This window comes from Monosiga brevicollis, genomic scaffold (genome assembly GCF_000002865.3).
Source record: "Monosiga brevicollis MX1 MONBRscaffold_12 genomic scaffold, whole genome shotgun sequence".
Taxonomy (NCBI): domain Eukaryota; class Choanoflagellata; order Craspedida; family Salpingoecidae; genus Monosiga; species Monosiga brevicollis.
In genome coordinates this window covers 320,105-334,274 of record NW_001865049.1, presented here as the reverse complement: position 1 = coordinate 334,274, position 14,170 = coordinate 320,105, and the positions used below count along the sequence as shown (strand labels likewise).

The 14,170-nt window shown below is 54.2% G+C and overlaps 3 protein-coding genes across 3 annotated transcripts; 2 read left to right on the top strand and 1 right to left on the bottom strand.

Moving 5' to 3' along the window:
- Positions 1-31: 31 nt before the first annotated feature.
- MONBRDRAFT_32641 (uncharacterized protein) lies at positions 32-2,234 on the top strand (the record flags this gene model as incomplete). Its single annotated transcript, XM_001746380.1, has 7 exons — positions 32-83; positions 202-305; positions 451-546; positions 957-1,086; positions 1,211-1,277; positions 1,354-1,673; positions 1,803-2,234. The coding sequence occupies 7 exons, from the start codon at positions 32-34 to the stop codon at positions 2,117-2,119; spliced, it is 1,086 nt and encodes a 361-aa protein (XP_001746432.1). The 3' UTR covers positions 2,120-2,234.
- Positions 2,235-2,444: 210 nt separating this feature from the next.
- Positions 2,445-10,863, bottom strand: MONBRDRAFT_25921 (uncharacterized protein; the record flags this gene model as incomplete). Its single annotated transcript, XM_001746261.1, has 27 exons — positions 2,445-3,058; positions 3,163-3,394; positions 3,502-3,600; positions 3,681-3,730; positions 3,832-3,928; positions 4,002-4,216; positions 4,359-4,608; positions 4,715-5,407; positions 5,508-5,723; positions 5,835-6,034; positions 6,220-6,484; positions 6,931-7,039; positions 7,147-7,255; positions 7,364-7,487; positions 7,587-7,695; positions 7,812-7,842; positions 7,933-8,182; positions 8,342-8,508; positions 8,626-8,785; positions 8,847-8,995; positions 9,075-9,462; positions 9,581-9,647; positions 9,759-9,934; positions 10,019-10,105; positions 10,203-10,340; positions 10,458-10,628; positions 10,741-10,863. The coding sequence occupies 27 exons, from the start codon at positions 10,861-10,863 to the stop codon at positions 2,445-2,447; spliced, it is 5,289 nt and encodes a 1,762-aa protein (XP_001746313.1).
- Positions 10,864-11,576: 713 nt separating this feature from the next.
- On the top strand, positions 11,577-13,538 carry MONBRDRAFT_25920 (uncharacterized protein; the record flags this gene model as incomplete). The annotated part of the gene is made up of 8 exons (XM_001746379.1): positions 11,577-11,595; positions 12,023-12,128; positions 12,317-12,428; positions 12,545-12,658; positions 12,788-12,833; positions 12,955-13,194; positions 13,287-13,396; positions 13,506-13,538. The coding sequence occupies 8 exons, from the start codon at positions 11,577-11,579 to the stop codon at positions 13,536-13,538; spliced, it is 780 nt and encodes a 259-aa protein (XP_001746431.1).
- Positions 13,539-14,170: the final 632 nt, after the last annotated feature.

The window sequence follows — 14,170 nt, the reverse complement described above, 5'->3', positions numbered from 1 at the left end:
ATTAGCCAAGGGCGGCGACCGCAGTACCACCATGTTTATCCGCGCTGTTGTACCTCGTCTGGCGACGCTGCTTGTCCTTGCGGGTAAGATGAACTGATCCACCCTTGCCCTTGGACGGACGCGTTGTGTCCCTCGCGTTACTTTTTTTTTTATTTTTTTTTTTTCCTCATGTGGCTTGTGTGTTGGATGGGGCTTTTGCAGCCACGACCCTGGCCAAGGTCAATTATGAAGACTGTGTGCTAACGGACAGCCAAAGTGCCACCATGGCGGACGCTGCCTCCCAACTTTTGGGTTGTTTGTCCCAGGTTTGTGTGCATCACCACGTCCACCGCATGCCACCGTCAATCCTCAATCCAGCCGACCTGGCTGATGTGCTCATCAGCCCCAACTGTGCTGCTGAAGTATGCGCTTCCGACCATGTATTGCACCAACTGCCTCGTTCCCAAGCAGAACTGGCAGGCACTGTGGAATAACCTCTCAACCAACTGCCAAGCAGTCCCCGTCTACAAACAACTTCAGGATGAGTTTATCTCCGGCTCCGACAAGGTATCAGTTTATTTGCGATCGATCAGTCAGCCGGTCTTTTTTCGGCCAGGTCTGAGGCGTGCCAATCGTTCATCTCACCCCTTCTTCATTCCACATTGCAGCCTGACACCGCTATCTGGGCAAGCTCAAACTGTGAAGCCTGCAACGCCACGGCCTTGCAGGGGTTCTGGGATCGCGTTTGCCAGTTTGGACGTTGCATCAACGAGACCTTGCCTTGCCCGCCAACCTTTCACAGCATCACACCAAACAAGGACCGCTGCCGCATTTGTGCGGCCGAGTTTGACGCCATCGTGTCCTATCACGATCATTCCTTCCCCAAGGCATGTCACTTCCGATATGCTTGATCAGTTGTTTGGGGTTGATTGGGCAGCACTTTCCCTCCGTTTCAACTGACGTGATTTTTGGTTCAGGCGTGCCAATCCAATGCGGACGTGGTTGATCATTTCCGGCGCATCCTCGATCTGTGGGGAGTGACCCTCAGCTGCCAACGTCAGAACGTGACCCGGGCTGTCATGATCGCGGTCCTCGTCATTGCCATCTGTACGTATACCCGCACACGCGTGCACACACACATGCCTTTCATGAAGCGTTTGTCTCAGGCACGGCACTTTGCCTATTGCTTGCATCACCTTTGACCTATTCTCTCTTATACCCCGCTTCTTAGGTGTGCCCATCAGCTTTTACGTCGTGGTCTATTTCTATCAGACGCGCACAAAGCCCGAACGGCATCAGTGAGTCTATTTCTGTCCACAAAACTGCTGTCACGCTGTTCTTGATGAGGCCACTCATTTGGCTCTACGTCATTAGAAAAAAGCCAGGAGCACAATCAGAAACCAAGCCGTTGTTGTTCAAGGCAAAACGAGATGAACACGTCGCAGACGTTCTTCGTAACGGTGGGAAAATCATTGAGCCAGAGTCTTTCCGCCGCAGTGCCAGCAGTGGCTCCATCAAGTCCACCTTGAGTCTGCCGCCCATGTTTGTGGACCACTCCGATCCTAAAAAGCTCCGCCCGACCTGGTCGAAATCACCAATGCCCTCGCCCAAGGCTCCCGTGACACCCTCTACCTCTCAGCCTTCGTCCCCGCGCAAAACCTCGGCGCGCTCGACCATTAGCGGGTCAGAGTCAGGTTTGTTGCTACCGGGCGTCGAGGCAAGCATCCCACAAGACGCATTCCCAGACTCGGAACCCAAACGCGATCAAATCGTTGTGAATGCTGCCACCATGCCGAGCGCACCCTTGCGGCGTGTCACGTCAGTCCCCAACACCATGTCTGGAGACAGCGATGTACGACCAACCCGCAGCCATGCAGCAGCGCCCACGACTTTGACAAATCTGACCGAAGAAGATGCCGGTGCGGAGGTGGATGTGCCGCGTCGGCCAATCTTTGTTCGACAACTGACTTTACACGAACAGGAGGTGCATCGCCACGATAGCACATCTGATGAAGCCCCTGCCGAGCGCTGGAACTATAGCATCAACGACGACCGAGGCGATGACCCCGACATGGAGGACGAGGACGATGATCTTGTTGTGCTGCGCCACCTATCTGCACGAGACTCATCCCAGGCGTGACCCGCGCTGTCAGCGTGGAGTCCTCAAGCTAGATCATGCCTACTCTGCTTGAGCACACCTCGCATTTCCTTTTCATCGTAGTTGAACTGTCAAGTCAATTTATCTTAGTATCATGGATTGAACCCAGGGCTAAAGTAACCAAGTTGTGCAGTTTTCATTTAGGTAGAATTCAAACTTTAATTAAGCTACAAAGGGCGACTGCATCACACATCGGTTGAGCTGCCGTACTGCATTTAAATCTCAAGTATGGGTTTGCTTGTTTGTGAAGCAGTTAAGGAGGTCGGATACAAAAACGAAACAAAAAGATAAGGCAACTTCTGTCATATCATGGCAAGCTGGCTTGTCGACTTGCAGCTCGCGCCTCGCGAGTATCGACGTATCCAGAATCCCGTGTGCAATCGTCTGGGGCACCCATCATTCCCGCCACGCGTGGCGGGACTGAAGGCACTGAATTGGATAAGAAGCTGCTAGCACCGAGTCCGAGAGACGGGGGGATGGGGTCTGATAAACACGGCTTGTTGACCTCGGAATCTGATGCGTTGAAGGGGCGGGCCGCCACCGTGGGCAATCGTAGGTCATTTTTACTGGGAGGCACGGGCGAATGTGCGGGCGATTCCGCAGGAGTGGCTGAATTGGAACTACGCCGTCGCCGACGCGGGGGCACGACCGGTGGCGTACGGAGATCACGACTCATTCGCCTGCTGGCCGTTCCGTCCGAGGGCGCTGACGATGAAGGTATGGACAGGCGAGAGCCCGAATTTTGCACCAGGGCCAGTGCACTTTTGTTGCTTTCTCTGCTCATTGGTCGACCCACTGAGTTTCGAACAGGCGGTGAAGGGGGCACGGGCGAACTCAAGCGACTTGTAGCTTCTTCTTCCTCCTTTCTTTCCATGATGGTCGAGACGCTGTGGGGCGCGACATAGCAGTCGTCCGCAGACTCTAGTAGAACCACCCAACATCCAAGCACAGCACCCATGACCCGTGGTGAAACCTGAGCGCTTGACACCAGTAAAGCACATCAAAAGACCAGATATTTTCCTGACCGGTGGAGGACCAGGGTCGGGCCGGCTGCCTCGTGGGCATTCCCTCAGCCAGAGATGTGCGCTTTGGCACCGGTGGTGGTGGCAATAGTGCTGCACGCTCCGCCTGCATGGCATCACGCAGCACGCTGGCCACGGTTGTAAAGTTGTTGTTCAAGGCAGCTCGCATAGCTGTTAATCGGTGCTGCGAGAGCTTGAAGGGATTTGCTCCCCGGGCCAATAGTAACTTGACCACCTACTCACACCGAGTGGGCATAATGAGCCGTTTGCAGGGTGTAACTCGAGGGCGTGACGCGAGAGGCGTTTAGGCGACGCGTTGCTATGATGAGATGGGTCGCGTACCTCAAGATGCCCGTTTTCTGCTGCTACGAAAAGAGGCGTTTTCCAATCGCCCTCCTGTTCAATCGAGTCCACGTCCATGTTTGGAAAATGCGACAGCCACTACGGATGTATTCCCACCATTAGACTCGCCAAGACAAAGCAAAGCAGCGATGTTGAAAAGCAGTTTCGGAGCACCTGACCTTTTCAATGCCGCGCAGATTTCCCTTGCGGCACATACGGCGCAGACGGACTGCAGTGCAAGGGCATCCAATCGCAGAAAACCATGAGAGATACGCCCAAAGCATCAAACTGAACTTGAGGCCGGCACGCTGCGACACGCTCAAGACAAACCTGCAGGGTGGGCGCGCAGGAAGCCACGTTTGGGCACAAAGACGTGGGGTTGCTGGGTGGTCAAAATAGTGCTTCTTCGCTCCTGTGCAGATGCACGCTAAAAAAAGAAAGTCAAACAGAGGTGAGTGCGATTTCTGAGGTCGACCGGTACATTTGAACTTCAGACGCACCGCGGCTGTTGATGATGTCGAGCCGTTGCTGTTGACTCCCAACGATAATCGAGGGGCTGGTACGGGTGGGCTTTCCGAGTCGTGCTGATTAGCCATGCGACTGAATAGTTCCACGATGTGAAGAAGGCTGTCATCATCCCCAAAGAGCTCAGCAAGGGCTGTATCGCTCATATTACGCAACCGATGACCGGTGATGTGCTTTCGTCGAACTTGACCTGCTCCACGAGCATGAAGGATGCGCAGCAGCAGCAGCAGTGAAGAATGGACAATGACGTGGGCTTGCGTTTCGTGAAAGGGCTGTCTCCGTTGCATCCTGGGATGAGAGAGAGAAACGAACAAGGTGGGAAAGGCACGTACCGGCAAAGCGATGCAGGTCATGCATGTTGAGCCATTGAACCACCTGCTCCGTGCTATAGCGATCAAAAGCTGAGAGCGAGGGCATGATCGAAATACCCAGGGGCTCTCCAGCCACCGCTTCGTGAGGAATGGATGGCAGCGCTCGACTCGCAGCGGGGGAATCAGGGGACGGTATGCCCGACATGGGCACGTCGGAAGCAAAGGACGAGCGCGAGTGCGTTGAAGGTGGCAGGCTCCACAGTAAGGGGCGCTATTTCAGTACAGTTGGGGGCAAAGCACATTAAATGTGAATGGGACCTGAAGGCAAGACCATGCATACTGCATTTGAATGAGTAGCGGCGAGAATGAGCACGCACCAAGAGGCAAATGAGTCCAGGATCCTTGACAGTGCTCAACGCGTCAACAAATTGGTTGAGGTTGCCCATTTGCTCCGTCGGGTAGTTGTCTAGCAGCCACGGGCCATCGCGAGTCTTGATCACGAGGTGATGCTCGATTTGGCGACCGTAAACCAGGGAAAGGGCAAAGACAGCCTGCGTTTCCGTGACAGCCTTTTCACGCACAAGAAAGATGCCGTCCAAGTGCATGCGGTGGCGCAGTTCGCGCTCGGCATCAAAACGGCTGATTCGGCCACGTAGCCACTGGGGCTTGGGACAGCTTGTGTCCAGGTACATCGTCTCAGGCATAGGTGGCCCGGCAGCTTGATACTTGCTGGGATCAAATTCGATGATGCCCCCCAGCGCACGCAATTGCCGTACGTCAACATTGGGAGGCGTTGAAACTCCACCAACTGCCAGCAAGTTGATCCCGGGTAGCGTTGAGACGGGCCCAGGTATGGGTGGTGTCACAGCCGGAGGCGGTGTGGTAGCCGAGGGCGGTGAACCCACCCCCACGGGCACCTGATATTCGGACTCGGGGCGGAAATTGGGACCTGGAGTCGGCACCGATGTGGTCAAAGTGTTTTGGACAACAGGCTCTGTTTTTGCAAGCGAGGGGCGCGGTGACGGCTGCGGGGGTGTTGGCAATGACGTTTCGACCTGAATGTCAATGACCTACAACGCAGCCGACCAGGTGTGAATGCAGAATAAAAGCTAAATCGGCCTAGAACTAAGTGTGTGTCGCGCTAGAAAAAGACATTTGGTCAAAACGTACCGGCTTTGGGCGAGCCTTGGCCACGCTTTGAGGTGTGAGGGATGTATCGACTCCGTTGCAAATGCGCACGTCCAAGTCACCAAGTTGATAGGGGTGCTGGCAGGCCAAGGCAGCTTTCAGCTCAAAGTTGCCGATGGGCTGCTGTTTGAAGTGCTGAATGAGCTTATTCAAGCTGTCGAATGACAATTCTGGGTGACCTGAGACGGCGTAACAATGCTGTGGGCCATGCCGCAGACAAAGGAAGGTGGCGCGGGTGAGAACATGGTCTTAGACGTCGGGCGGCATAATGCTGCCTGCCCCTTTGGGCATGGCCCAGTCATACCGTACCGTCGTGGTGTTCAGTTCTATTTTGAAGTGCTGTGTGCGCGTCGGTGTTCTCATGGCCAGGGCGTAGCCATGATACGCTTGGCAAACGCGCACCAGAAATGTGCCATCCTCCGTATCTTCCAGTAGCAGGTCAGCCCCGGTACGATCCAGCAAGCCATGGAACCAGGAATAGACCTGAAACTCAGCGTCGCAATGATTACCTACGCATAGAGCAGGCATACGTTGACCAGATTGACTGCACTTTACGAGCAACGACACCGAAAACGGCCAAGGGTCGGGGGCGGTCAACTTGACACATTTCCCATCATGGCCTTGTGATCAACGAGCAGTCCATGGGTTTTGAATGCTTTTGTTGCTTGCGTTGGCTGTAGAAACGGAAACGTACCGAGTGGGTGCTCATGGCGAAGCCACCATCCTTCGACGTCACGGCGAGACTTGTGGATTGACTTGAAAAAGTCCTTGCGATCAAACTTGTTGATGGCTTTATGTCGTTGTCGGTCACGATGGGCGGAGGCGCGAGCCTGTACCAAAGACACACGCTCGCCATCGGCGTCCGCAAGTGCAACTAGCGATTGAAAGATGACTTTGCTCACACCACGCATCTCTTGGAAGAACGTCATGGCCAGAGCCCGGCGTTTTTGTTGCTCGGCCTACAACGACAGGAGCAAGCACATGAGAACACAACGTGTTGGGACCGAGCATTGTTTCTTTGCCAAGACTCGCCTGCATCTGATGGAAATGTCGCCGGGCATGGTAGCCGCGCAAGCAGCTCTATATTTTACCCATATGGCAGACAATGGCAAAAAGTGAGTGCCGGACAGGTATAGCATGAGCTGGAGGAAACCCGTCGCCCGGTGTTGGTTCAACGTGCCTGCAGGGCCGTTGCCGCAGCATCGTAGTGTTGGGTGATGGCCTGCAAGGCATCCAAATGCCAATACTTGAGAAAAATCTTCGAGTGCCCCATCTGCCAGCCATCTAGCCTGGGAAGACGATCCTGAAGCTGTGAGCATAGGGACGTGAGCCAAATGCGCTTCAGCCGTTATGGGGTTGGTTTGATTGACAAAAGGCACGGCAGAATGCAAGAAACAAGATGCACCTGTTCATTTTGTGTCCGAAGGAACTGCTCAGCAGCCTGCAGGATCACACGACAAGCCTCAGGGTTGGCTTTGACATGAGTCGTATGGGCAAAGCCAATGTGTCGGTAGCTGTGCTCCCACCACCAGTGCGCATCATATGAGCCATGAGTCTCACCGTTTCGACACATGCGATTATCGATGCTGCTCAAGCTACCGGCCACAACTAGCCACCTTACCGTCGGACAAAATCAGCAAACACAATGCGGTGCGAGTAGCCTTCACGTCGAATACGCGTCGTCTCTAAAACACCGGTGTAATTGAGCTGCTTCAACACCAGCGCACGCTCTAGTTGATGCCGACAAAACAGCCGTGAGTTGAGCGACAAGCGAGCAAAAGGACTGACGGCGGCTCACACCGGTGGGGCGAGGAAAGACACAGTTGATAAAAACACACCAAAAACTTTTGCTTCACACGCCGCATTGGAACGGATGCAGCGCACAAAGTGCGGGTTGCAGCGCTGCATCCGTTCAATCAACTCGTCCAAAGAGGTCGCAAAGCGGCCACTCAGTGTGGTGCTCTGATCTCGGACAAACCATCGAGCGCCGTGAGTTAGTCCTTTGGCCTATGGTGCGATGAGCAGCCGGCAGCCTTGCTTGGTTGATCGCCTAGTACGTACCCCTGATGCTTGCAGATGGCGACGCGTTGCGCTTGCGGTCTCAGCCACAGGAGGAGGTGCGGTCGTAATGTTGTACGAAGAACGCCGAGGGCGCATCAAATTAAGCAAGCTAAAGACACACGCAAGACACGAGCGACAAATGGTAAAATAATGACCAAGCAAAAGCAGAATGAGGCCCTGACACTGACAGCAATCCCATAGCTCTTCGGACAGCGGCGAGCATACCTGATGGCTGAGCCACGTCGTGTCCCCACCTCTGCAAACGCACCGACGCAAGTGCAAAACATGCTCTGAGAAGGCTGCGAAAGCAGGTCGATAGGATTTGCACCACGAAACCTGAGCGTACCGTTGCTGCCATTTGAAAGCCTGGTCTGTGAGGGCTGGGAGGGTAAAAGGTCATAGCGACTGCCGCTTTGGGAGGCTCGACCACTCCGACGGCCGGGCGCGGGTAGCAGCAATGCAGCTGAGCTTGAGCGTCGCTTTTGACGAGACACGGCTCGCGACTGAGGCAAACTTTCGTTTGCAAACTTGTCGCTGCCCAGTCCAAACATATCCTCCAGCACCACGTTGCTGCCAGAGGCCAAGACCTCGAGCATCTGAAGGCCATCGGGCAGAGGGAATGCCCATGCAAGTGCGTTTCGCGCGTCCAAGAAACAAAAATAAAAAACAAATAAAAAAATGAGCTGGCAGAGCTGGGATGCGCCGTGTTTTGGCCGAGCAAGAGAGATTGGATTGGGCATGAGGCATGTACTAACAGCCGGCGACAAAGGATCACGATTTTTGGCCAAGAAACCATGCACATCGTAAGTAATGGTACCAGCAAAGTGCCGCACACCAAAGCGATCAGCGTGTTTGCAGGTGAGGTAGACTGGATCACTTCCCAAGATGTTGTTCAGCTTAACAACCAGGGTTTCATCCGTAGCTACGGTTCGGCCAACGCAGCAAGGTGGTGAGGACTTTCTTGTATGGCTGCATGGTGTACTAATGAAGAAAACCATGTGGCTTTCAGCGAGCCCAGATGGATTGTCACCGTCCGTACCGCTCGTGAAACGCGACTCCTCGTCCAGTAACTGCAAAAGCCCAGGCTGTGGTTTGTTGCCGTAGAAGAGCAGAAGAGTGGGAAGATTGTCTTGGAACTGTAGGTCGTCGATGCCGATTCCTTCGGCCTGCAGATCCTGCAGCTCGTTACTGAAGATGTTCTGCAAGTGTTGGACGCGAGAGGGGGTGGTAGTCGGGCAAGACGGATTAGCACCAACGGACGAGGGCGTACATGCGGCTGCACTCGTGCAAGACAATGCACATGTCGCAGAGCTTGACCTCATTGAAATAAAATTGAAGTCGTTCGTTGGCAAAATTGATCATCAGCTGCTCGAGGCTGTTTCGCTCGAAATTCTCAAACCCAAAAATGTCTATTCCAAAGCCAAAAGCAAGACGGTGGGCCGTTTATTTACGACGTAGAAGAGCAGCAGAGGGTTGGGGCAAACTGACCTAGGATGCCGATACCGAGGTCTGTACGGGTGGCGGGCTGGGTGGGCGTCAGCAACGTGTCCAGGTTTTGCATGAGCCAAGCAAACAGATGGCCGTAGAGCGCCTTGGCTAGAGCATCAACCACAAGTTCGGCTTCATGTTGCGTATGTGGACGGTGATACGTTTCACCGCGAATGTGAATGCGGGCCTTCAAGAGAGCTTCTGCCAGCGAGCCGAGGGTAACCCCCAATAGGCTCGCAATCCTGCCAACCGTCGCCACGTTGTCAAATTGCGCATCGTCGTTGCTGTCTTGCTCAATCACAATATCGCCGGTGTGCAGCACAGCTGCCAAAATGCGCTGCAGCTCATGGACGGCGTGTTGGGTTAGCCCAACGTCGTGCAAGGATTTCTGCCGTCGGACACAGGGTTCATGTTTTCAGTCCGTGAGGACAACAAAGTCAGGTAGGACAACAAAGTCAGGTAGGTCAACAAGGAGGACGGAGATGCTGGGAGGATGGCAGGAGCACCTGCAAGTTTTGCCAAGCCTTTGCCGCCTCCGGATCGTCAAGGCGTGGGACCTCATCGCCAAAAAACCTAATGATGGCCGGCAGTGGCGTGTGGGTGCGTGCACGTGTATTTCGGAAAGATCCATGCCGTAAGCCGATTCATTGACATGGAAAAAAGGGCGGCGTCAGGCGCCCGTACCGATGCAGGTTGGGATCAGGCAGCTCCAGTTGGGCACGCTCGCTTGCTGAGAGACCGGCATACATGTAGTAAAAAACATGATAATTACGCTCGCCAGTCACGCCCGCCACGGTACGGCTGTGTTCAAGCAAGTAGTGTCGCAGCGTCGCACCAACGAGCACGCAGTTGGCGTCAAACTAGTAACGCCACAGCGGCGCGCCCCCGGTGTCCTTGTGAGAAACACAAACAGCAGCCTGGGTTCAATACAGTGGGTGGCTAACTTTGAGTTCTAGATATTTGCCAAAGCGGCTGGAGTTGGCATTGGCTGATGTGCTGGCGTTGCCAAAAGCCTCGAGGATCGGCGAAGTCTAATGTAGATTGCAAAAAGACAGCAGTCAGGGGCGTGCGTGCTTTTATTGCGGTTGCGAAGGATGGAGGGAAAGGATCACAGGGCCCGAGTCGCACTTGGCTGATGCGGTGATGAATGTCATGAAAGGCAGCAGCGCCAGGACGTTGGTGATTGGCCAAGTAGATGACGTGCTGCAGAAAGTATTTTGATGTTTCTGTTTTGCCGGCACCTGATTCGCCGGAGATGACGCACACCTGTTGGTGCAGGTAAGAGGGGGCTGAGACTTTGTAACAGAAGGTTGAAAACCTTTTACACTTTAGTTTATTACTGCCATGGCTCAACGGCGGGGCGTGAGCAGCAGCATGGCCTACCTGCGATTGATTCTGGCTGACCAGCGAACTGTATGCACGGTCTGCTAAAGCGAAGATGTGTGGCGCAAGATCCCGACCAGCCGTGTGTGTGTAGTTGGCGTGCGCAGCCTCGCTGTAGATGCCGATGTTACGAAAGGGGTTGAGCGCGACCAGAATGTCACCCACGTATGTCTATCGTCCCATTCGAATCTTGTGTCGTGAGAAGAGTTTTGCGTACGAAAGGGCATAAACTTGCAGACACGTGGGGTTGAAGCCGGGGAACGGCTTGCGGTGGCATGCTTACATAGATATCATCGTGCGCGTAGCGAGCTGCCAGAGCCTCGCAAATTGTTTCGCTTGAGAGCTCCTCGAGGCTGGTAAGATCCTGCGTTGCGGCAAGGCTGGCGGGCTCGATATGGCTTGTCATCTTGCCTCTGGACGCCTCGCTGGCGATCGGAAACGTCAAGCGCGGCCAATCCAGAATGCAACCTTCCCCACACGCAGTCCTTGGTTTCTCTAGCGTGTCTCATGCAAAATCGCGGCAGTCAAGCACCACACATGTTGTCCGCTGCCGTCTTGAATCGTCTCGCGAAGGAAACGCCCCATCAAGGTCAAGCACACGCACAGACACCACACACACGAAAAACAGATTTTTTTTTTTTTTTTTTTTTTTTTCAGATTTTAGAGAGATCGACGGAACGTGTACGTGTGTGTATACATTCTATCTTCCGTACACGACTCTGTCTTGATGTTCATTGTGTCGTGTGTCGCGTGTCGTGTGTCTGCCGTTGACGATCTTCTGTCTTTTGATTTGGATGACGGGACACTGGCTGTGGTTCTCCGATCCGACTGCCCAACCTCAGTGAGGAGGGGTCCTGCGTTTCTGTAACGATCACTTCCGTCCCTTTGGATCTGCAGACAGGACGGACGACGCAGGTGTGAAACAACCTGAGTTTCGATTTGACGAAACCAGTCAGTGTGTTTTTACCTTGCAGAAGTTTATATCAATTTGTCGGCAAAAGTTAATTTCCAATGATTCAATTTCTCACAGCAACGCGAAGGCGCTCTTGCGCAAGAGCCGATCCTTCACTGCAGTTCTGCTTGAAAGCGCATTTTTCAGCTTGCAACCTGACCTGCGAGATGGGTGATCGCTTCTTTGGTAAGTGTTACGTACATGAGAACAAAAGACTCAAGGCCGCGTGGTGCTTGCTGTAGTGAGCGCTGGTGTGTGTGTGTGTGTGTGTGTGTGTCGGTCGTGTGACCGGTCTCTCTCTCTCTCTCTGGCAGCCCGGACCTCTCTGTTCGGGCTTGGCGCTGAGCGCTGGAATGGCAAGCATGGGAAATGCATTTCAGAATGGAACACAGTGTGCTGGTCGAGGGCTTGGTCCCAAATGCTGGATTGCTCCTCGATATTGGTGTGCGCTCTTCCCTGAATCGAGAGTTGTTGTGACAGCAGCGAGTAGCAACGGTCGAGCAGTCGAGCAGCCTCGAGGCATCAGCACCAGATGCCGACCCCGCACCCTTCCGTTCATACCATCTCAGACTTATTTTCATACCACCCTCATTTGTGACCCGTTGGATCATAGATCGTGACTTTTCCAGCGGTGGCAGCGGTGGCTTTGATCGCCGTGGCCGTGGTGGCTACCAGCAGCGCGACAACCGCGGCTTTCAGGACCGTAACGGTGGTGGCCGGTACGTATTCCCAGTCTACCCCGACACCACAACGCTTGAGATGTGAACGCCCCACTTGTCTGGCAGAAAGCTGCATTCTTCTGCCAAGCTGTTCAGCGTTTCCACCCCCAGTTGCCTGAATGATACATGCTTGTTTGATGGCTGTCTCATTTCTGTCGGCTTGTGCGTGCACTTGATGCCTTGGGTAGTCGGCCCTCGCTTCCCATCCCCGACGAACCTCCCTTTGAGGTTTTTGTTGGCAACCTTTTTGACGGTATTGTCGAGGGCGATTTTGAACAGTACATCTTCCCCGATGCCAAGGTCGGTGTTTCAGGCGCACCTGCTGACTGCATCGTTCTCGGGTGATTTTTCGAAGCTTTCAAGCTCAATGCTGCGGCTCGCTTTTACTCACGCCAAACTCTGGATTCCAAGCACAGATTCGATCAATCCGTATGGTCCGTGACCGCATGACCAACAAGTTCAAGGGCATCGCTTTTGTTGAGTTTGAAGACCGCCAATCGCTTGTGGCCGCTCTTGAGCTCGATGGCGTTGTACGTGTCTCGTGTTTGGGCCCCCGCCCTGCTGCTTTCCTGCTGCCTCAACGATGCAGATACCCTTTCTCTTTCTCTTAAAGCGACATCCGTCCGTACCTCACGCTTCCCCATTCGCCCGCTGTTTAGGAAGTGAACGAGCGTCGCATTCGTGTGAACGTGTCCGAGGGCAAGGGTGCGTCCAGGTCCCTCGTCTCCTTCTTTCTTGTTCAACGGCTACTCGCGTCGGCTTTTCGCCTTGATTTTGTTCATGATTGCATTGCATTGCTGCTCGGCGTACCTTATTTTTTTTTTAGGCAAGCGCGGTGATCGCAAGAATTTCCGTGAAGGCTCGGCTGGCGGTCCACCCTCTGGTGGCCCTCCTCATGGCGGCCAGGGCGGTCGCTTCCAGGATCGCCCCCAACATGATCGTCGTGACGGTGGTTACGAGCGCCGCGACGGCGGCTACGAGCGCCGTGATGGTGGCTATGGACGCCGTGATGGTGGCTTTGACGGTCGCGGCCGCAGCAGCGCCTCTGAAGACCTCAAGCCAGCTTGTAAGTGTAAACCGATCGCCCATCCTCAACAGACGAACATCAGTTCTCTGCCGACTGATCGTTTCTGTATCTGTCTGGCTGCCCTCTTTCAGCAACCACTCCGGCTCCAGGCCGCCCTCGCCTGCAATTGAAAAAGCGCACTGTTGACACCCCCGTCGGTGCCGTGAGCGAGACCGACAGCGCTGTTTTCGGCGGTGCCAAGGTGAGCCTGCTACGTGGCCTCTGGCGCCCCACAATCATTTTGCCTTGCATTGAGAGCCTGCTCCAGCTGGGTTGCAGTGGTTTGCTCATGCACGCGTCGATTTTTGTAGCCCAAGGAAGAGAAGGAGGACGCTGCCAACTAAGGTCAGTGATTTGGTTGATGAGGCGAGTTTGCTTCCCTTGGTCGAGCAATATTGTTGGTATCAACATCGTTCCTCACTTGATCTATCCTGATTCTTGTGGTCCGTAGTGTTTTTCTGCCATCGTTCTCTGTCGTCTTTGCGACTTCTAGGAGTGGATTGAGGACAGGCGGAGGAACACATGCATATCCCTTCCCCTCCTTCTGCGCCGCTTTCCAGCACAGCTTTCCCTTAACCTGCCCCTCTTTGCAGATGTGAGCCAAGCAGCGACGATGGGCACGCTTTGCATCGTGTTGAGTGTTGATACTACGAAGGCTCGTCTGCACTTTGACCTTGTCAGATTAGCTTGCAAGTGGCTCAGGTCATCAAGCCCTGATTCCCTTCCGATTGTCTCCCCATTCTCTTGTGTGTACTGGTCGTGGTTGGCTTCAGACACCTGCTTGTATCCGCGATCCCTTGTCCTGATTTTTTCTTTGGGATGTCCAATTGAAGCACCATCTTGACTGCAAAGTGTCAAAGCAAAAGCATGCTCGCGAAGTCTCTCATCGGTATTGAAGCGTGCGAACCATTTTTTGCGCCAGACGTTACTACCACCCCCATTCACATCGTTACATCGGGCCGCGGGCCCCGCGTTG